General features: G+C 47.0%; 1 protein-coding gene across 12 annotated transcripts in view; it reads left to right on the top strand.

The window, feature by feature from the left end:
• The window catches only part of SYK (spleen associated tyrosine kinase), a 430,546-nt gene that overhangs the window by 318,217 nt on the left and 88,681 nt on the right, over nucleotides 1–23,648 (top strand). For all 12 annotated transcript variants that reach the window (XM_085632733.1, XM_085632731.1, XM_085632724.1 and 9 more), the window contains one exon: nucleotides 19,467–19,676. In XM_085632733.1, coding sequence (XP_085488859.1) covers nucleotides 19,467–19,676 — 210 coding nt within the window. The remainder of the gene's footprint in view (nucleotides 1–19,466; nucleotides 19,677–23,648) is intronic.

Genomic DNA, 23,648 nt, shown 5'->3' with positions numbered 1-23,648 from the left:
GCCGAGTTAGACAAGTCTGCTTTGCTATCTACACCTATCAACACCTGCGTAGAAGATAGTACAATTCTACATTTTAACAATCCAGCCAAAAAATCAGAGATTTCTCTCAGTATCAAGGATAGCTTATCACAATCAAAAAACATATGTAATAAATCTGCTGGGCCGGTCTGACACCTAGGGCACTTATCATTCTCCACCAATCCCCACGAAAACAATTTGGCTGGAGTAAAGTACAAATTAAACAATGTTTTAAAATGCTGTGCCCTTAAATTAGATGAACGTAGCCATTTTTTATTTAATATAAGCGCTAAATCAAGGTCCACATCCGGGTTGTCTAACTTAATGGATAATGCATGTTCGGTTTTTTCCATATCATCCTGTACACCCTCCATGAGATGATTGTAAATATATTTGATTTTATTTCCCCCTTTCCCTACGTAATCCAATAACGGGCAGCGTGTAGTAGCAGTAATTTTCGGTCTGATTGCCTTTAACAACCGAAGTACCTGACTATAAAAAAGCCAGTGAGTTAGTGGTATCCCAAATTTGACCTGGATTACATCAAACCCAATAACCGCTCCACTTTCCCACACATCCCCGATGGTCTCGATTCCGTGCTCTTTCCAAAATTGATAGTGCATACCTGTATCCAGATGTGGGAACAATTTAGAATTCCATAGAGACAAATATGTGTTAACTTTAGGAATCTCTAAAAACTTTTGAATAGCTTTCCAAATCCCCCATATCCCGCTTACAATCTTGAGCCTCACCTTTGAATAATATCTACGGTCAACTTCCATCAATAGTAGCCCTACAGCCTTCTTCCCCAATAAAAGCTCGAATATAGTTGGGGGGTCCTGACTGTCTCCCTGAATCCCTGGTAGATTATCGTTTAATTGGAATAAAATTGACATTTGAGCTAACTGGGAAGAGTAATGATACAATCGAAGATTTGGGAGGGCCATTCCACCTCTATCGTAAGGAAGGGACATGAACATCAAAGATCGTCTTGTTTTCCCATATTGCCATATGAACCTATTGAAAACTGATTCCAACTTCTTCAGTAGTTTTTCCTCTAGCAGGAGGGGGATAGCACGAAACAAATAAAGAACCTTGGGGAACATTGCCATTTTGAGAACATTCACCCTCCCCACCAAAGATAGATGTAGAACGTCCAATCTTTTTAACTCCGCTTCCATTGAGCCAATAAGCGGACCGTAGTTTTCTACATTAATCTTGTCCACTGCTGCATTGATCCTCACCCCTAAATATATTGCAGAATCAACATATCTATTATCTGACTTAATGATGTTATTTGTACCAATAATCTGGGTCTTCCCCTCGTTTAACAAGTACCCAGACCTTTTGCCAAATTCTCTTGCCAGCTCCACTAGTGCCGTCATCGCCTGCTGTGGATGAGTCGTAAGAATCGCCAGATCATCGGCATAAGCCAACAACTTATTACTATACCCATTAACGATCACTGGGCGAATCAATGGACAATTCAAGATTCTATAGATCAGAGGATCTATATATAGCGCAAAGAGTATCGGGGAGCAGGGACAGCCCTGACGGGTGCCTCTCCTGATCATAATTTCCTCAGAACTCTCCCCCATCACAGAGACCCTGGCTACCGGATCTTTATACATGGCTCTGATAGCGTTAACTGCTTTTGTACCGAATCCTCTATCTTCCAGAATGCCCCAAAGATAGTCCCAGGTTACGCGGTCAAAGGCCTTCTCTGCGTCGAGGAGGATCATGGCCATCTCGCCCCCCCTGGCAGCGTGAGCGTCGAACAGAGCGATTGCTCTCCGTATATGATCTGTAGTGCCCCGCCCAGGCACAAACCCATGCTGCCAGGGGGATACAAGACCGCCAATAACCCCCCCCAACCTTTTGGCCCAAATTTTAGAATACAGTTTAGTGTCTGCATTAATGAGTGATATAGGCCTATACGAGCCTGGGTTTTCTTTAGGTTTGCCTTTTTTATGGAAAATAATTACATTTGTCTCTTTCCATGAATCGGGGATAATGCCTGTACACAGGATACCGTTAAACAAATCCAACAAGATAGGAACAATCTCAGGTTCAATATTCTTATAAACTTCTAGGGGGATTCCATCGGGGCCTGCGGCCTTCCCGACAGCCAGCTCATGCAAGGCATCCTTAATTTCCCTTTCAGTAATGTCTCTATCCAATTTTTCCCTCAATGATTCATCAAGAACTCTACCACCATTATCAAACTCACATCTTTGATGATCTTGCTGATCGATAGAGAGATCCTCACAGTCATACAGTTTTTGATAAAAATTTTTAAAGACCCTGAGGATGTCTTGAGGCTCAGAATAATTTTTACCATCCTCTTGAATGTTTGAGATTACATTCCTCGTTCTATCCTGTCTTATTCGTAGGGCAAGAATCCTACCTGCTTGCTCGCCTGTCTCATAGCGCTTGGCCTTGGAGGCCTGATACTCACCTACCTCCTTCTCTGTAACTAATCTCTGTATATTGGCTTTAATGATAGTCAAACTTTTTGCACTTTCCGAGCCATCTATTCCATTTCCGATATCCCTCACATGAAGCTCCTCTGCTTTAATTAAATCTATCATTAACCTTTCCAGCTCCAGTTTATCTGCTTTCTTTAAATTCACTGAGCAGCTAATTGATTCCCCTCTAAAAGCCGACTTAAAAGTTTCCCACACGACATTCCTTGAGGTACTATATCGATTGGCATCGAAGAACTCCTTGGTCCATTTTAAAATATGATCTATAAATCTATGATCAGATAGTAGTCTTCTTTCGAAGGTCCAATTGGTACGAGTTCGCCCTGCCATAGCTATACAACAAGAAAGAATTAGAGGATTGTGATCGGATATTGTTCTGGGGAGCTTCTTGATACCAGCCTTGCACAAAGCTGACGACGAAATAAAAAAATAATCAAGTCTGGTATACTTTTGAAACGGGTATGAAAAGTAAGTATAGCCTGGGTTCTGTAATTCCCTAGTACCCCAAACATCCTCCAGCCCATGAGATCTTATAAGGGAGGAAAGAGCCCTAAAAACCCTTGGCTTCCGCCCAGAATAATTCTGTAAATTGTGTCCATCAATAGAAATATTTAGGTCGCCACATACTATCAATGGGGTTGGCCAGTCCGCTAATTCTTCCTCCAACAAATCAAATATATCCGGGTCATCACAGTTTGAACCATATATTGAACAAATTGTATAGCCAAAATTCATTTCTGCTATCACCCACCTACCCATTCTGTCACTTTTTGCCCTCTTTGCCCCTCCCAAAGACGTTCTACCCAGGATTGCAACCCCCCTTACACTGGACGTTTGTGTGGTACAGGCTATAATATCAAACCCTTTCATACAGAGTAAATTACGGCTGGCCCAAGGTAGATGAGTCTCTTGTATACAGATTATATCTAACCTGTTAAACGTAATAAAATGAAACAAATTTTGACGCTTCTTCAGATTATTCAGTCCATTAACATTGATAGTACATATATTAATATTAGCCATTCTCATAATTTTAAAACCTCCTTAGCCACAAAGCCCCCGAATGAATTCAACACAGATTTATGCACAGACCCACAAAGAAAAAGGCAAGACACCCAGCACACATAGCCTTCACTACAACTACATCTACATCTTTCTGTTTGAAATACCTCCCTACCACACCAGACAAACTCTCTTTTAATTTTTTCCCCCTGCTCCCCCCAACCCCCTCCCCCTCCCCCCAACCCTTCTCCACCTCCAACCTCCCCCCACACCCCCCTACACCCCTGCACCTTACCCATAGTCGAGGCGCTCAGTAGAGTCTGAGCATGTGATGCGAGCATGGTCGCAGGAGAGAGACATAAGCCAAAATACACTCAGGAACCAAACATTCCTCTAAAGCCGTTGAGGCCATTACTATATGAAGGAGAGAGAGAAAGAAAAGAAACAAACAAACCAAACCCTATGCTTATCAGCCACCTAATGAAATACAATGCTTGAAATAATTAATTCCCTTAATTCAGTACTCCCAATTGGCCCCCGTTAACCCAATGCATCAAGAAACTCCTTCGCCTTAATCTCAGAGGAGAAATAATTAATCTTCCCATCCTTAATAACTTTCAACTGGGCTGGATTAATCAGATAGGCTTGAAATGTTTTGTCCTGAAAAGGTTTGATGAGCTGCCGCAGTCTCCATCGCCTTTCTACCGTGACATGGCAATAGTCCGGGCGAACAAAGAAAGTCACCCCTTCACTAGATCTTCTCATATCCGGCCTCGCCATCTCGGCAATCAATTGCCTTAAAACAAAGTTTCCAAAAAAAATCAGAATAGCTCTCGGCTTGTCGCCCTCTTTCGTATTTCTACGCACTCTGAACGGGGTTCGATGAACCCTCTGAATTTCCGAGGACCAGTTCCAACTAGATAGCTCGGGAAAGGCTTGACCAAACAGTTTAATGACGTAAGCTCTAATATCTAGGCCTTCGGACCCCTCAGGGATCCCCAAGACCCTAAGATTGCTCCGCCTCAATCTGTTCTCCATATCCTCGAGCTTCCACTGTATATCTGAAAGCTGCGAATTATGAGCATCCACCTTGGCCACTGCCTCAGTGGCCTGAGCTTCTGTGGCTACAATCCTTTCTTCCAAATTGGAGACCCTGTCGCCCAAAGTTGTACATGCCTTAGATAGTTTCCTCACAGCTCCCTGCATTTTTCTCATAGCTGCTTGTGATTTCTTACTATCCTGGCGAGTCTCCTCACGGTGAGCAACGATTTCTTGATGAATTAATTCCAATAATGATGCCTGAGATGCCTGAGATGCCTGAGATGCCTCTAGGGTGTGACTCCCCTGTACTGGCCTGTCCGACGAGTCTTCCCATCTAAGCTCCTGATTAACCTGACTCTTGAAGATTTTTGGACCAACAATGGGCCGTACTGTGGTAGTGGGTGGCTCAGGTTCTTGATCACTTCCTGTACCCCGGGTACTACCATCTAATACGAAGCTTTGATCTCCTTCTTCCTCCTCGTCTGACCATTCAGCATCTTCAGATAATGAAAAGAAGCATTCACTTGGTACTTTTTCTTTTTCAGCGGGCCCCTGCCCCTGTCCCAGCCTCTCCACTTCTAGGGCAGCCCCCCTAGGAGCAGACTCGAGGGTTTCGCAGACTGCATAGTTATCCTGCTCCCTGCCCTGCTGTTCGTTGCCAAGTTCAGAGGGGCCAATACTGCAGGTGGATTGAATGCCAGCGTTTATAACATCATCCACTTTTATAGGAGCCAATGCTTCGTGCACAGCCGAGATATTATTAGTATTGGATAAATCCTCGGATACACAGCTCAAGACACCACCCACCGGTTCACCTTCAGCTCCTTCGACTAGAGATACATCCAAAGTATGTGTCTTTTCCGCTCCTGCTCCGCCTACACTAAGCGCTGGCTCCTGTATTTTCCCTGGGGACATCAAATGTTGACTGCCATCCACCCTCTTCTCCTTACTTAATTTAATAAACATATCCGTTAGCATGGTGGAGGAAGCCTGACGAGTCTTCCCAATTATCCGCTGTTTCCGAGCCAGGGGAGAATGCGTTCTAGTGGAGTGAGCCTGCCCCTCCTGCCCTGATCCACTTGCCAGCCCTCCCTTTGCTTTCTGTGTCACCGGGCTCGCCCTTACAGTTTTGGGAGGCATCGTGGCCGGTCTCGTCGTACGAACCCTCCTCCTGGTCATAGAGATGTCACTCCTGGGACACAGACAGCGCGGCTCCCAGTCCCGAATCCTGCTCGACTCCTTACCTCCAGCGACCAAGCTCGCGCGGAGTTCCGCTCCGCTACACAGTCTCCTCCCCCAAACAGCAACGAAGCGCCAGCGGCGAGATGCGCGAACCGCGGCAGCAGCCAACATCCACAGGAGCGGGGCTCTGGAGCCGGTAGGTTCTAGGAGCATTATTCCATCATTCAAGTTGTTCAGGTTGTGCTTAAATCCCACGCTGTACTATGATATACATCAAACTTTCCTCCAAGCTCTGTCGGCTTTCAGCTAGCAGCGTGCGGTTCAGTGCTCTCTCCCCCGCACAATCGGCATCTCTCTCCTGCGATCAGCTGCTCACAGCCACTTCACGCGGCCGCCATCTTGCCTCCCACAGCAACCCTGATCCTCCTTGACCTCTCAGCAGCCTTTAATACCTTATCCCACCACATGCTGATAGAAAGACTCCACCACATCAGCATTTAAGGGGATGCGATAAGATGGATCCCCTCCTTCATCACCGGAAGAACATAGAAGATCCTCCTACCATTGTTCACCTTCGAACCCAAGGATATCATCTGCGGTGTCCCCCAGGGCTCATCCCAACTTTCTTCAATGCATACCTGACCCCCGCTGGCCATCATCTTCAGATCTCAGTCTCAACATTATATCCTACGCAGCTGACACTTAACTCATCCTTTCACTCACCGCTGACCCTACCACCACTTGGACAAACTTCCACAGATGTATGACAAGCATTGCCAACTTGATGAAGAACATCTGCCTGAAGCTGAACACGGACAAGACAGAAGTACTGATCTTCAGCAGCAACAACAGCAACCTGTGGAATGACTCCTGGTGGCCACGAGATCTAGGACCCGCACCCACACTCTCCAACCCATTCCAAAACCTTGAGAATCATCATGGACAACAAGCTTACCATAAAATCACAGATGAAAGCTGTTTACTTGGCCTGCTTCTTTACTCTGTGCATGCTACGTAAGATCTTCAAATGGCTACTCCTGCACACAAGGTGCACCATGACACAGGCCGTCATCACTAGCTGACTGCTCATCTTTGCTCTGCCTAGATTTTAAACTACCCCGTTTTGTGGAGTTTAGTTCTTTTATTTTTGCCTTCCCCCTGTTTTTATAACGCGCTCCTGGCCCCTACCTTGCACCATAATTTGTCATCACCACCGCTGTTTGGCGGGTCCGGGTTACCGGGAGGTCTGTGGGTTTTGCAGGGTTCGGCGCCATTTTGCATTGGGGAGGAAGCGCGAGCGCCATCTTGGAGCGTCCAGGTCACCTGGGACGCCGAGACGACGCTATTTAGGGCGAGCTGAGCAGCAGGTGAGTCTGCTTAGTGCCCTGGAGGGCTAGAACACTATCGGTGCCCTGCTGCTGTTCGCGCTGGTCGCGCGTCATCTTTGCTCTGCCTAGATTTTAAACTACCCCGTTTTGTGGAGTTTAGTTCTTTTATTTTTGCCTTCCCCCTGTTTTTATAACGCGCTCCTGGCCCCTACCTTGCACCATAATTTGTCATCACCACCGCTGTTTGGCGGGTCCGGGTTACCGGGAGGTCTGTGGGTTTTGCAGGGTTCGGCGCCATTTTGCATTGGGGAGGAAGCGCGAGCGCCATCTTGGAGCGTCCAGGTCACCTGGGACGCCGAGACGACGCTATTTAGGGCGAGCTGAGCAGCAGGTGAGTCTGCTTAGTGCCCTGGAGGGCTAGAACACTATCGGTGCCCTGCTGCTGTTCGCGCTGGTCGCGCGTCATCTTTGCTCTGCCTAGATTTTAAACTACCCCGTTTTGTGGAGTTTAGTTCTTTTATTTTTGCCTTCCCCCTGTTTTTATAACGCGCTCCTGGCCCCTACCTTGCACCATAATTTGTCATCACCACCGCTGTTTGGCGGGTCCGGGTTACCGGGAGGTCTGTGGGTTTTGCAGGGTTCGGCGCCATTTTGCATTGGGGAGGAAGCGCGAGCGCCATCTTGGAGCGTCCAGGTCACCTGGGACGCCGAGACGACGCTATTTAATGCTCGCTGGTCTCGCGCAGCGGTAACGCGCAGCGGAGCGCCTTCCCTGCGCCTGAGTCGTGCCAGAGTCCTGCCCGTCTGCGCTCGTCAGCGTCTCGGAGGCGGACGAGGTCGGACTCTGGCCCTCGACTCCGGTGTTTGCTGGATTAGAGGTGCCTACCTGTGGCCTCAGGATGATTACGTACAGCGCTGCTTCTTTGCGTGCTTTGCGCCCTATTCGCTCTGCTTGTCTGTCTCTCTTCCCTGGTGGTCGCCGCTTGGGTCGGGGTTGCCCCGTGTGTAATTGGCTCCCCTCATTATCATCTACCCATAGTCCATCTACCCCTCCGCAACACTACCAGTGCGCGCTGCTTAACACTAGGTCCCTGCCTCGCCATACTTCGGATATATGGGATCTACTCGCGCACTCCAAGATCTCTTGTTTATTTTTAACTGAGACTTGGCTGGGTGCGGGCTCTGAACCCGACATCGCCTGTGCTGTCCCTCCTAATTATTCCATCTTACGGAGGGATAGAACTGAGGGACGAGGCGGCGGGGTGGCTCTGGTAGTGGACAAGGTCTTTGACTGTTCCTCCTTTGTGGTGGACAGCATTGCCGGATGTGAAGCATTAGGCTTTACACTTCATCTATCGGCGTCCCAGACCTGTACTGGTATTCTCCTTTATAGACCCCCTGGACCCATTGGATCCTTTTTTGAGGATCTACAGTCGGCCTTGTCTGTACCTTGTATGCGTTCGGCGCACTGCATGTTACTGGGCGACTTAAACTTGCATATGGACTGCCTTACGGATCCGGAGGCTATTAAACTCCGCGAGATTACAGAGATGTTAGGGCTAGCCTCTTTTATCCATAGCCCCACTCACGAGAAAGGCCACACATTAGATGTGATCTTTGCCTCCAAACCTATTGAGGTGTCCCCTCCACTCCCGGTCCTTTGGTCAGATCATTATCTGATAAATTTTGACTTGGTGCTTGAATCCAAGCTTAGTCAAAGGGCTCGAGAGGAAGGTCCCCGGCATTTCAGAGCCTACCATCTTGTGTCAGCAGATATGCTATCCGAGGCTCTTGCCAAATATCCGTGTCCAGTGACAGGGGTTCTGGAAACTGATCTCATCTTGGTCCAGAACTGGATGCAGGCAAGATTTGAGGAGTTGGCCCCTCTGAAGCTTGCTAGAACAGCTCATCTCAATTCTGCTCCATGGTTCTCGTCCGCTCTACGCACAATGCGACAAGACTGCAAAAAGTTGGAAAGGCAGTGGCGGCGCAAATACGATCTTGTGGAGCGAATGAATTACCGTGGTGCGATAAAATCTTATTATAAACAGATTGTCGCAGCCAAAAAGAACTATTTGGAGCAGAGGATTGATAAAGCGGATAATATGAGCCGGGAACTCTTTAGGGTTGTGAAGGAGTTTGTCAACCCGGCAGTTGGGACCCCGGTCCATTCTCACTCGGAGCAATGGATCAAACAGCTCGCTGACTTTTTTGTGACTAAGATCACAAAGATTCAGGCCACTTTTCCAACGGCGGATTTTCAATCAGTGGACGTGGTGTCAGGGGACAAGTTGACTTATTCAGCGCCCTTGCAGGCTGAAACTGGGCCCGTATTGTCTGCTTTTCCCCAGCTGTCCTGTGAAACATCGCTTGAGCTGCTATCCAGGCTACAATCTGGTTCGCCGTTGGATGTTTGTCCGGCGAAATGCTTGGGCAAGGTGGCTCCGGCGGTGAACGGTCTGCTGAACCCCCTGCTTAATCTTTCATTGAGCTCAGGGGTGATTCCACGCCAATGGAAACACGCACTTATTCTGCCGCTGATCAAGAAGCCTCTGCTCGACCCCCTGCAATGTGCTAACTACAGACCAATCTCCCTCCTCCCTGCTCTGGCGAAGGTGTTGGAGAAACATGTCCAGCATACTCTGACCACCTTTATTGAGAACAACAAACTGCTGCATGACTCCCAGTCCGGCTTTCGTGCGAATTACAGCACGGAGACGGCTCTGGTTGAGGTCACCGACGCCATCAGGGAGACGCTCGATCATGGGGGAAAGGCTATGTTGGTTATGTTGGACCTATCGGCGGCATTCGACACCGTCCCACACGCAGGCCTTCTCTCAAGACTTAGGGAGATTGGTCTGCGAGGGATGGTGTTGGACTGGTTTCAATCCTTTCTTGCCGACCGTCGACAGGTGATCTGGGCCCCACCGTTCTCGGCCGAAATGCTTCCGCTGGAGGTGGGGGTGCCTCAGGGCTCTATCCTGAGCCCCACCATCTTTAACATATACATGGCCCCTCTTGCGGAGGTAGCGGAGGCGTTTGGGGCCCGGGTCATCTCATATGCTGATGACACCCAGCTCTTGTTCACTTGCAGGAAGGGAGAGGCCTTTAGCGGCGGCAGAATTAAGGACTGCCTGAGTGCAGTCTTTGCGTGGTTCCAGCGGCACAGCCTGAAATGCAACTCAGACAAATCTGAGCTGCTCTTTTTCGGCTGTGCCCCTGATCCGGGCTGGAAGTCATGGTGGCCCCAGGACATGTCCCCCCCAGAGAAGCCATCTTCCCAGGTAAAAAATCTCGGAGTGGTGTTTGACGATGTTCTATCTTTTCGTCCACACATCCTGGGATTAGCAGGGAAATGTTTCAGCATCCTTAAGATGCTTAAGAAATTTCTTCCCCTACTTTCACTGCAGTATCGTAGGAAGGTTGTCCAGGCGCTTGTGGGCTCCCGCCTGGATTATGCAAATGCTCTTTTTGCAGGCCTACCTAAGTATTTGTTATCCAAACTGCAGATTGTCCAGAACTCGGCGGCCAGAGTTATTTATGGGTTGCCCAGGAGAGCTAGTGCCTCTGCGCTTTTGGCTAGGCTGCACTGGCTCCCAATTTTGGGGAGAATCAGATTCAAGCTCCTCTCTCTGGCATTCAAGGCCCTTCATGCGATTGGCCCTCACTACCTGAGGAAGCGTATCGTCTTCTATGTGCCGCGGAGGCTGCTGAGGTCAGCGGACCTGGCTAAAACGGAGGTGCCGGTGGTTAAACGCGTCCGGATGGGAGGCCGCTCCTTCCAGTATGTGACAGCCTGCCTGTGGAACGAGCTCCCACTTTCCCTTCGGAAAGCGAATAATCTTCTGGCTTTCAGGAAGGAGTTGAAAACTCTGCTTTTTACTAAGTAACCTAGTGTGACGGTAGTAGGTCTTTCCCTTTGGTTTCGTGTTTCTCTGGGTCACTTTGCCAAAGCGCCGGGACACCCTTCTGGGGTAGCCGTGCGCTCAAAAAGTGCGGAGTAACATAACATAACATAACTGTACTACGGCAATGCTCCCAATGTAGGAATCGCCGTACACCTCCTACAGATACTTCAAATTGTACAGAATGCCACAGCCAGACTCATCCGCAACCTCCCCTGATGAACCCCCATCACACTCCACCTCAGGCAACTCCACTGGCTCCCCATACAGAAGAGAAGCCAATTCAAGCAGCTTACCCATGCACACAAGGCTCTACACAACCAAGGACCCACCTGCATCAACCACCGCTTGAACTTACATTATCCATCGAAAAGATTATACTCTACCTCCCTTTCACTGGCCCACACTGCCCACATCTACTGAAGCAGAAGCGGAGGACACTCCTTCTCCTACATCTCACTTCCAGAATTCCGAATGGACCTCAAGACCTGGCTGCTCTAATGACCCTGTGGGACCAGCAAGCATATGGATACCCTATTGGGTGATAATCTGCGCTATATAAATACTGAATGATTGATTGATATAAAGGGACATGGAATGTCTGGCAGTGGATTAAAGGGACTCACGCTGTACATTTAAAATCATCAAAAAAATTTATCCCAAGAAACATGATTTGTGTTCATGGGGAGAAGCCAGATCTTATGTTGGCAGTTTAAAAAAAAATCAAAACTAGGGGAGATTAAAAACGTCCAACGTGATATAATGTAATGGATATACAGTGGGCGTTTCATCAATATTACACCAATTTACAATCTGATTCAGAAAAGGATGGATCAAATACAGCATAGTACATCAAGAACAATAGTGAAGGACATAAATGAGACCTTGAGAATAGTAAAGGAATACAGAAATGAATTCACACTATAAAATTCAAATACAGCATAATACATCAAGAACAATAGTGCAGGAAATAAATGAGACCTTGAGAATAGTAAAGAAATACAGAAATGAATTCACAATATAAAATTCTTAGCAAGCACTAAGGATGCTGGCCCTGACTCTGCAGTGAAATCTATTAAGGACTTCTCTGTAAAATCGTTCTAGTGCATAGCAAAATGTAATCTACAGGTATGGTACTCCACATTTGGTATTTTTATATATTTATATGTGATTTGGTATAGCATGGACCAGTCCCTAGGGGGTAAGGGTGGACAGATAAATATGAGTCACAATACATGTAACTTGAGACCATTGCATTAACATCGATAAGCCAATCAGGGTCTGTATTGTAGCATTGTAGGGAAAACTAGAGATAAGTATGGAGGAGGGTACAAAGTGAGAATGGGACTAACGTAAGATGCAGACTCAACAGTATATACAAAATCTAGGTGCACAAATGAGGCTACAACTTTACATTCCACATAGGAATTATTTTGTGGTTCCAAATTTTAAAATGGTGAAGGACTCTTTTAGACAGTGGCCCCTGTTCTTAATGGAAACTCTCCGAAAGGATGTTCTATGATAGATCTAGTCTGAAATAAACTGTCTGGTGGTTACAATGTAATCGTTTTTGATGAGAAGCTTTTTCAATTTCTCAGGTTCCAGTGGGTGTAGTTTGTGGAGTTTCGCTACTCAGAACTCCGTAAAGTGATAAGAAAACTCCTCGGAGTTCCACAAGTGGCAGAGTGCAGTGCGAATTGCCATTCATGCTGATCTTCCTGCCGCTCGAGTAGAAATTTTACCCAAGCTGCAGCTCGTGATCGCCAACTTACCATTGATGATCGCAAGGAGGGAAAAAACTCTGCTGCACTATGCGGAGCAGAGTTTTCTGCACTCCACGAGTTCTGCGAAGTGCAGAAAACGCCGTAAACTCCTCAAATGGAGCGGAGTTCACCGCCAAGGCCTAGTTTCCAGTTCTCATAATGGGAGGAATGACATTTTGCAATTTAGAGGCACTCCCTCATGTGGATTATTTATTTGGAAGGTAGTTGTGAGTCCTCAAATGTATGTTTTTGTGGATAATGCAGGCCACTTTCTTGGTTCTTCAGTCTTTGATTGGGAGCCAAATCAGGGAGATTAAGATACAGAAGAGCACCAGACGATAATGTCCACTATCACTCTCTCTCTTTTTGCTATGTGTTTGGAGCCATTTCGGAGGCATCTAATCACCTCATCGAAGAATGCCATGCATCCAAATAAATGCCATAGAATATCAGGCTTCAATATGAATTTACTCTGGAGCAGTGCATACAGTTTGTCAATAAATATGGACAACCTCCACTCTCCCTAATGACTGGATGGCCATCCTGCTAGAATATTTATATTTATTCAGTGTCCTGCCTGTTTGTTTTCCATTTTCTCTCTTTAATAAAATCTTGACTTTTACTTTTCCCAATTTACATGGGGTCAGTACAGACCCTGATGAGCTTGTAGATCTCTGCAGCTTTCTTTGCTGTCGAGAGGATGGGCCCAACAATAAAGGAACTTAAACTGCTCGAAGCTATGGGCAACAGACTGGTGCAGCTGACGCAGTCAGTCTTCACAAATCAGTCCCTTTATAATATTTTTGGGAATTTCACCTCAGAGATATAATTCAGATTTAATTGTCTAGTTTTCAAAGCTGTTAAATGCGAAACCCTCTTCAAAGTTTATTGAATGTAGGCTGAAATAAAACTTTTCACCACATTCTGCCCCCTTTCCCGAAACCAGCAAAACATCTTTCTATGGTATCATTAGTTTACACTGTTTTTGCAATACTTAGCTTGGAATCTATTCCTGATCCTTTATTCATCTTCTTTAGGTATCCAACCTAAACAATTACTTTATATTAAGTTACAGCAAGATCATACTTGCTCTCAATTGGAAGAATACACTAGTCACATTTTTTGGGTTAATGGCAGAGGGAATTGTATAAAATGTATTTATTAGAACTCTGTACAGACATGGTCAAGAGCACTATCTGTAAGTTTACTGGATTTTAGGGAAAATATTCATTTATTGATTTGGATCCAGAGCCTACACCAGTGTACTTCTTATGTACCAAAGACTGTTGGCACTCTCTGGGATTAATTTCTTTTAGCATGTCTCTTTTTCCTAGTAAACCTTTTTCCTCTGTGGATCAGTGATAGAATGTTCTGACTAATTTCATGATCAACCAGGCCTTCTTACCTCACTTTTTCTGCTGTCTTCATTTATAACCATTTAAAAGAAAATGAGAGGAATTGTGAAGTGTGTCAGAGTTAGGTGAGAAAATTAAAGAGACCAGGAAGATCAAATTTGATATATTAATGGAAGTTAGTTACAATAAATGTGGATATATCGTGGCCTGAGGGGCACAGAGTCTCTTGAGCAGTAGTCGATCCAATCTCTAGGAGGACAGTATTTAGCTAAGGATCACTGTAGCAGTAGGTGTACAGGTATAAACAAGGTAAGTCCTTTCAAAAAGACAGACACACGAGGAAACCGAGTGAGACAAAAGAAAAGAGTGCTGCTAGGTGGTTAGAGGGCAGGCAGATGCTGTAAGGTGACAGGAAGGCCATAGAAGTAGAAAGGAAAAACGTGGGCATATCCCCTTGGGGAAAGAGGCAGACAAGGGCATAGACAGAAGAGGATATAAGGAAGACCGGGCTAAGGAGGGAACAATGGAGCCATGGAGCCGAAAAATAGGAGTTTTCCTACCCTGGAAAATGACCGCAGATATAATCTTGCCAAAGAGAAGATTCCATCAATTTTCATTATGGAAAAGGGCGAAAATTCACCCCCAATACTTATGGTGGTGAAGAAAAGGGGGTTTTGCCACTGAGGAAAAAAGTCCCTGTGGAGAAAGAAAAGAAAATAATTAATCAGTGCTAGTACACAGATTGATTATATTTATACACTCAAATATATGCAGTTTTCTTAATAAAGCAGCATTATCGACTGACCTATCATAATGGTTTGCCTGCAAGCTATCTCAGCTTCCCAGTTTGGGAAAATGACCACCATTAGGTCAAACACAGAAAGGTAGTAGAGCAACAAATAGGAGCAAGGGAGCTGAGATTGAGAGAAAAACCATCAAATCTTGAGCAAAATTGGCTCTATGGAGTATAGCATGCAATGCTGTCTTTCAAAAGATAGCTTGATCGGTCTGCACATTGGCAGCTCCTCTGCTGTGGAGGAGGAGCATCACCCCACTGCTTTTAAGCAGTGCCAAGTAGAAACATAAAATAATAATAACTTCGAGTTATCGTTTTATGCTTTGGGTCCTGCTGCTTTGCGGGCGGGTAGGCGGAGCGGAGCTGCTCTGCTCTCGGAGCAGGGCAGAAGAGGAGTGGTATACCCACTCCTAAGTGCGCAGTGACTGTTTAGTCAGCCCTCTCAGGCTGCCCAGACCACTCATGCTCACTTTCCCTGGTCTCCATGCATGCTGCATTACAGCCTGCATGGAGAACATACCCTCCCCTCCAGCCCCTGGCTAAGCGCCGTGCCACAGCACGCAGACCAATCACAACGCTGCATTGCAGTGTTGTTATTGGCTTAGGTTTGAGGGAGCCTGGTTGCCTGCTTCCTGTTCCTAGTCGGAGGCAGGAGACCAGAAGCAGAGACGGGGGACCCAGTGGCAAGGTAAGATTCTTTTTTTTTATTTCCCCCCCAGCACGACCCCCTGTAACCTCCCCCGCGGCCCTCCATGACACTCCCCGCAACACCGCACTCGCCACACGCTAGCCATGCCAGCCGCCACTGGGTCTGCATTGAGACAGCAATGATGGTTACTGTGTATGCTGCAGTGCTCTGTGTGTGCAGTGGTGTTTGTGTAATCTGCAGGTGACAGGGCCTACTCCGAGTATGAAAGATTAGTAGGTTAGCAGGTTATGAACACGCTGCAAAGACCTGCATGTAATTAATTTGTGAATTGTGCAGGGTTTGCTCAACCTTTCATTCTTCTGAAGGTGTTGACCTTAGGATTAATTGAGTAGCATAGAAATTAACACCTATTGCCAAGCACCAAGAAACAATATTTGTTCTATATACAGGGGTATTATTATTGTTGTAATAACTTTATTTCGGTCAACAGACCATAAAAAGTGCATATAAACTATATCAACACAAAAATTAAAGCACTAAGTGATCATAAATATTTAAAAACAGATTAAGCTGTAAGTTATCACAGTACATAACATTGAAGAAACGGTAAACACAACAATTAGGTTAAAAAATTCCGCCTCCTACGCCACATATAAAACAAATAACGAGAAACCGCAAACACAATAGAAGGATGAGTATCGTAGGTCAATATCCTACAAGCCTGTGTAAAGTGCAAAAGTACCAAGTTCTTACAGATAGGGGTCAGCCAGCGTTTTCTAATTGCAGAATAGGCAGGGCAAAAGAACAGTACATGGGGAATATTCTCATTTTTGTAGGTGCGTGCGGGGCAAGCTTCAATATTGGATTTAGACCATTTGGAGGTAAGGGACCTTATAGGAAGAGTACTGTGCCTTAGCTGAATATACAGCTTTCGAGCTGCTGGGGGTTCAATTAGGTCCATGATTCCTCAGCCTTGGGCTCTGATTTTACTAGGAGGAACTCAGATGTCAGCCTACCCAGTGATGTAGAGCTCATTGATGTTTGATAGTTTAACATACGTATCTGAGAGAGGAGTATATTCTTAGATATCCCAGGGCAACAGGTCTCAGGGGTATCCCATAATCCGGAAGAACCTAGCCGGGTACTAACTGTACTAATATACTGAAGCCATGGGATCGTTTTGTATTTAAGAATAGGCCAAATCTCACAAAATTCTGCTCTGTAATCAGCCAATTCAGGGACGGACCACAACCTCTTTAAATACATAATTGGTCTAGCACTTATGATCTCCTCTATTGGAAACAAGCCAAGATCAAATCTAAGAGGGATCAATGGCGTACTAGGCGGTAGCCCAACTAAGTTTCTAGCAAAAGACTGCTTCACCTTTTTGAGATTCGTAGTCTGCTTGTGCCCCCAAAGTTCAGCCCCATAGATTGCTGCCATTCTTGCTTGATGGCAATATATTTTAAGTGCTGGGGAGACCGGCCTAAAAGTAGATTCCCTAAAAACTTTACTTAATCCCCCCGCTAGCTGAGATAGCTTAAGCGTAGATTTGGCGATCTGCTTATACCAGTCAAAATTCTCAGTAAGAGTGACACCCAAATAAATAAATGTTTTAACCCTTTCCAGGGGGGTACCATATAGTACTGGGTTTAGACGTACACGCTTGGGGGGGTTGAAGATCATAAACTTAGTTTTTCCTAGATTGATTTCCAACCCCCGAAGGTCACAAAACTCCACAAAGCCATCGAGAGTTTTTTGAATGCCCGATGATGTTCTAGACAGCAACAATGTGTCGTCTGCGAACATCAGAGCGGGCACTCTACCTGTAGCCAATCTAGGGGCGTCATTGTTTATCACACCATTCAAATGTTCTACAAGGCCATTTATATAAAGGCTAAATAGAGTTGGTGCCAGCACGCACCCTTGGCGAACTCCTTTTAAGACAGGGAATTGGTCTGTGAGTTCACCGTACCTTCCACACCTGACCTGCGCAAAATTATTTAGATGAAGCCTCGAAAGAATGGCTAACAAGTAGGGCGGGAGGCCTATGTCTGCTAGCACTCTCCAAAGTTTTCCACGCGGGACAAGATCAAATGCAGCCCGCAGGTCCACAAACACAAGGTAGAGGCTGCCACCCTCCACTTTTGCTGTTTTCCAATACAGGACCTGCAGGCGAAATATCTGATCTAAAGTGGAGGTGCCAGATCTAAATCCTGCCTGGAGTGTAGACAATATCCCATTTTCCTCAATCCACCCGAGGATCCTATCAAGGATGACCCTCCCCATTATTGTTATAATATATGCAGTTTTCTTAATAAAGCAGCATTATCCACTGACTATCATAATGGTTTGCCTGCAAGCTATCTCAGCTTCCCAGTTTGGGAAAATGACCACCATTAGGTCAAACACAGAAAGGTAGTAGAGCAACAAATAGGAGCAAGGGAGCTGAGATTGAGAGAAAAACCATCAAATCTTGAGCAAGAATTGGCTCTATGGAGTATAGCATGCAATGCTGTCTTTCAAAAGATAGCTTGATCGGTCTGCACATTGGCAGCTCCTCTGCTGTGGAGGAGGAGCATCACCCCACTGCTTTTAAGCAGTGCCAAGTAGAAACATAAAATAATAATAACTTAGAGTTATTATCGTTTTATGCTTTGTGTCCTGCTGCTTTGCGGGCGGGTAGGCGGAGCGGAGCTGCTCTGCTCTCGGAGCAGGGCAGAAGAGGAGTGGTATACCCACTCCTAAGTGCGCAGTGACTGTTTGGTCAGCCCTCTCAGGCTGCCCAGACCACTCATGCTCACTTTCCCTGGTCTCCATGCATGCTGCATTACAGCCTGCGTGGAGAACATACCCTCCCCTCCAGCCCCTGGCTAAGCGCCGTGCCACAGCACGCAGACCAATCACAACGCTGCATTGCAGTGTTGTTATTGGCTTAGGTTTGAGGGAGCCTGGTTGCCTGCTTCCTGTTCCTAGTCGGAGGCAGGAGACCAGAAGCAGAGACGGGGGACCCAGTGGCAAGGTAAGATTCTTTTTTTTATTTCCCCCAGCACGACCCCCTGTAACCTCCCCCGCGGCCCTCCATGACACTCCCCGCAACAACGCACTTGCCACACGCTAGCCATGCCAGCCGCCACTGGGTCTGCATTGAGACAGCAATGATGGTTACTGTGTATGCTGCAGTGCTCTGTGTGTGCAGTGGTGTTTGTGTAATCTGCAGGTGACAGGGCCTACTCCGAGTATGAAAGATTAGTAGGTTAGCAGGTTATGAACATGCTGCAAAGAACTGCATGTAATTAATTTGTGAATTGTGCAGGGTTTGCTCAACCTTTCATTCTTCTGAAGGTGTTGACCTTAGGATTAATTGAGTAGCATAGAAATTAACACCTATTGCCAAGCACCAAGAAACAATATTTGTTCTATGTACAGGGGTATTATTGTTATAATTCTTTACCTAGGCGAATAATATTACATGTGCATTTCCATTCGTTCCCTAGAGAGACTGGATGTGGCACATCTCCCACCAGTTCGGTTGTCTCCTTGTTCTATAAACATTTTAGTACATCACATGTATGGTTATTCCATAGATGTGTTTAGTATAAGAATGGTATATCTATATACTAAGGCTATCAATTTCTGATTGCATTTGCTACATTTTAGGGCAATATGAAATGGTTCTGTGTAGTTATCTTTGTTCACAACGTCTTGTATAATTCTTTTAGACGTGTTTTCTATATAGTGTTCCAGTATTTAAATATACACATAGTAAAGTGTTAATTATATATTTAAGCTATTTCTGCTCCATACTAATAAACGTGAATTTATCTTTTAAAGTTATCATTTCAGTACATTTGACAGCTGTAAAGTGAAAAAGTAAAATCGCTGTTGACCTGGCACACAAATATAGTGACAGCCCCATGCTCTAATTTTGTTCCTGCCAGATCCAAAAAGCCAGTTGCAGTCAAAATCCTTAAGAATGAGAACAATGATCCTTCTCTTAAGGAGGAGATGCTGCGGGAGGCCAGCGTGATGCACCAACTGGACAATCCCTACATCGTGCGGATCATAGGGCTGTGCGAAGCCGAGTGCTTGATGCTGGTGATGGAGCTGGCTGACATGGGGCCACTCCATAAATTTCTGCAGAAAAACAAGTATGGCATACTTTGATTGTAGTTTAGATATTTTATTAATAGTATCAGTTTTGTATCAATGGTATAGAACTTGTTGACGATATTGACCATCTCACATAAAGAGTTTTAAGTGACCGATATTTAATTTTCAGTGATTATAGCAGTCAGCAATATTTTAAATAATTTTGCCAAATGTGACTTATTGAAATGCCACAATGAAAAAATAAACATTATGTTGTGCTAAAATCAGTCAATTCAATTTACTGCTAAGAAATTAAGATTCCACCAACATCTCCAACACGATACATTCAAATAATGTCAGTCAATTGCGTTGACAAATTCCATGACCTCTAAAACAAAGCTTGTTACGTGATACAGTCCATGAAGTGCACCACATATGCAAAAAGGTCACCATATTTAGGTGCTCTATTACTTGGGCATCCCTTGTCAGTGTGACTTTAATGTCTTTGCAATCAAACAGAAAGTCTGTCTGTTTTTTGGCAGGAATAATTAGATTTTTCATCTCTCAATGTGCATCGGAGTTGTTTCATGAAATGTCATGGGGAAGAGGAATTGACAACAACACACCCTGTGACCTCTGATGACTTCAAATATTTGTCCCCTTGTCTTCTCTTATCCTTAGCACATCAGGCGCCTTTATTTTGCTTTTGAGACTATGTGGAGACTCGCCATGTATTACAACTAATTAAAGTCCATGTTAGCTCAAAAGGAATCAAATAATTAAAGACAGTGAGTAGCTACTTTGCTTTTTTTTAGATTGGAGGTTCTGTTTGACTGTTCATTTTTCGTGAGTATCTGATACAATTTGGAAAGTTAAAATTGTTATCTATTGTCATAATATATAAATGGAAGTCATAGAGTGAATGTGTAGAATTACTTGTTCTTTACGAAGTTAGAGTTGGCACGTGTGGAGGAAGAGCATTTCTAAAGGCTGCTGACAACGTCTATCTGGAGCGTGAGAAGGCGTACATAGAGAAATGAAGAAAACACCAAAAGAGAGGCAGATAGCTTATATGATGGAGGTAAATACTTACCTTGGCTTGGGAGCACCAATAACTAATGGACTGGTGTGGTGGACGTATGTAGTATGACATCATGACATGTCATAAAGGGCTCCATTGTGTTTATTGCTTATGTGGGTTTTAATATAAGGAGGAGTACACATAAGACATTGCCCCCTGACCTTGCATTGAAATTGTCATGTTCACCCTACCCATGGTCAATCAATCAATCAACGGCATTTGTATAGCTCACTACTCACCTGGAGGGTGTCAAGGCGCTGGGGGGGGGAATGTTACTGCTCGAACAGCCAGGTCTTGAGTTGCTTCCTGAAGGCGAGATGGTCCTGGGTTGTCTGGAGGTGGATGGGGAGGGAGTTCCATGTCTTGGCCGCCAGGTAGGAGAAGGATCTTCCTCTGGCGGTGGCTCTGTGGATGCGTGGAACGGTGGCGAGAGCGAGGCTTGCAGATCGGAGCTGGCGGGTGGGCTGGTGGAAGGTCAGGCGGTTGTTGAGGTACTTGGGGCCCAGGTCGTGGAGGGCCTTGTGGGTGAGGAGTCTGAACGTGATCCTTTTGTTGACGGGGAGCCAGTGGAGGTCTCTCAGATGTCCGGAGATGTGGCTGTGGCGGGGGATGTCCAGGACGAGTCGAGCTGAGGCGTTCTGGATCCGTTGGAGTTTCTTCTGGATATTGGTGGTGGTGCCGGCGTAGAGGTTGTTCCCGTAGTCCAGCCGGCTGGTGACGAGGGCCTGGGTGACCGTCTTCCTGGTCTCGGTGGGGATCCACCGGAAGATCTTTCGAAGCATGCGCAGGGTGTTGAAGCACGAAGACGAGACGGCGTTGACTTGTCTGGACATTGAGAGGGAGGAGTCCAGGATGAAGCCCAGGTTGCGTGCGGGGTCCGTAGGCTTGGGGGTGGCGCCCAGGACAGGGGGCCACCAGGAGTCGTCCCAGGCGGAGGGTGATGACCCCAGGATGAGAACCTCCGTCTTGTCTGAGTTCAGTTTCAGGCGGCTGTTCTTCATCCATTCGGAGATGTCTTTCATCCCTTCGTGTAGGCTGGCTCTGGCGGTGTCCGGGTCGTTGGTGAGGGAGAGGATCAGCTGGGTGTCATCGGCGTAGGTGATGATCTTGAGGTTGTGTTGGCGTGCGATGGCTGCGAGGGGGCTCATGTAGACATTGAAGAGGGTGGGAGGGTGGGGCTGAGCGATGACCCCTGGGGGACGCCGCAGATGACTTCAGTGGCCGTTGACCGGAACGGGGGAGGTGGACTCTCTGGCTTCTTCCAGCGAGGAATGAGGTGATCCACTCTAGGGCCTTCCCCTGGATTCCGGTGTTGTTCAGGCGTTGTACCAGGGTGCGGTGGCAGACGGTGTCGAATGCTGCGGAGAGGTCCAGGAGGATGAGGGCCGCTGTTTCCCCGTTGTCCAGTAGGGATCTGATGTCGTCTGTGGCTGCGATGAGGGCGGTCTCCGTGCTGTGGTTGGCTCGGAAGCCGGACTGCGTGTGGTCGAGGGAGCAGTTGGTCTCAAGGAAGGCGGCTAGCTGTCTGTTGATGGTCTTCTCGATGACTTTGGCAGGAAACGGAAGGAGCGAGATGGGGCGGAAGTTCTTGAGGTCTGTGGGGTCTGCTGTAGGTTTCTTCAGCAGGGCGCTGAACTCGGCGTGTTTCCAGCAATCCGGGAAGGTGGCAGTGTTGAAGGAGGCGTTCATGATGTCGCGGAGGTGGGGTGCGATGATGTGGTAGGCCGAGTTGAAGATGTGGTGTGGACAGGGGTCCGTGGGCGATCCGGAGTGGATGGTGTTCATCGTGCGAGTTGTGTCTTCGGTGCTGACCGGGGTCCAGGTGCGGAGGGTGGCTGTGGGGGGCGTCGGTTCGGTGGTGGGGTTCGTGGTTGGAGGGCCGAAGCTGTTGTGTATGTCGGCTATCTTGTCGTGGAAGAAGGCTGCGAGAGAGTCGCAGAGGTCTTGCGAGGGAGTGATGTCGTTGTTTCCGGCGTCGGGGTTGGAGAGCTCTTTGACGATGGTGAAGAGTTCTTTGCTGTTGTGGGTGTTGTTGTCCAGTCGTTCCTTGAAGGCTGTCTTCTTTGTGGCGCGGATCAGTTGGTGGTGTTTGCGGGTGGCGTGTTTGAGGGCAGTCATGTTGTCTGTGGTCTGGTTGGTGCGCCAGGTATTCTCCAGGGAGCGGCAGTTCTTCCTGGAGGTGATGAGTTCGTCCGTGAACCAGGAGGTTATCTTGCTGCCGCGTCTGCTGGGGGGGTTCTTCAGTGGTGCAAGGGCGTCTGCGCAGTTGGTGATCCATTCAGTGAGGTTGTTGGCGGCTTCGTTGGGGTCCATTGAGCTGGTGGGGGGGTTCTGGCTGAGGAAGGTGGTGAGCTGGTCGATTGTGGTCTTGTTGCAGTTCCTACGAGGGGGTTGTTGCGGGCGGTGGTGGGTCGTCGTTTTTCTGAAGCTGAAGTGGACGCAGCTGTGGTCGGTCCACTGGAGTTTGGTGGAGTGGCTGAAGGCGACGTGCTTGCTGGATGAGAAGACTGGGTCAAGCGTGTGGCCGGCGTAGTGGGTGGGGGTGGTTACCAGTTGCTTGAGTCCGAGGTTGGCGAGGTTGTCCAGCAGGGCGACGGTGTTGCGGTCCTTGTTGTTCTCCAGGTGGAAGTTGAGATCCCCCAGGAGGATGTAGTCGGTGGAGTTGATGGTGTGTGGGCTGACTAAATCAGTGATGGCTTCGCTGATTTGTGTGCGTGGTCCCGGTGGTCTGTAGATGAGGGTGCCTCTGAGAGTGGTCTTGGGGTCGGTGTGTATCTGGAAGTGGAGGTGTTCGGCGGAGGTGAGGGTGTCATCTGAGTTGGTTGTGATGCGGATGGTGTTCTTGTGGGCGATGGCGATGCCTCCTCCCGTCTGGTTGATGCGGTCCTTCCTGGTGATCTTGTAGCCGTCCGGGATGGCTAAGGCGATGTCGGGCGCTGAGGAGGCGTTC

The sequence above is a fragment of the Triturus cristatus genome, chromosome 2_1 (genome assembly GCF_964204655.1).
Source record: "Triturus cristatus chromosome 2_1, aTriCri1.1, whole genome shotgun sequence".
NCBI lineage: Eukaryota > Metazoa > Chordata > Amphibia > Caudata > Salamandridae > Triturus > Triturus cristatus.
This window is presented reverse-complemented; position numbering and strand designations above follow the sequence as displayed.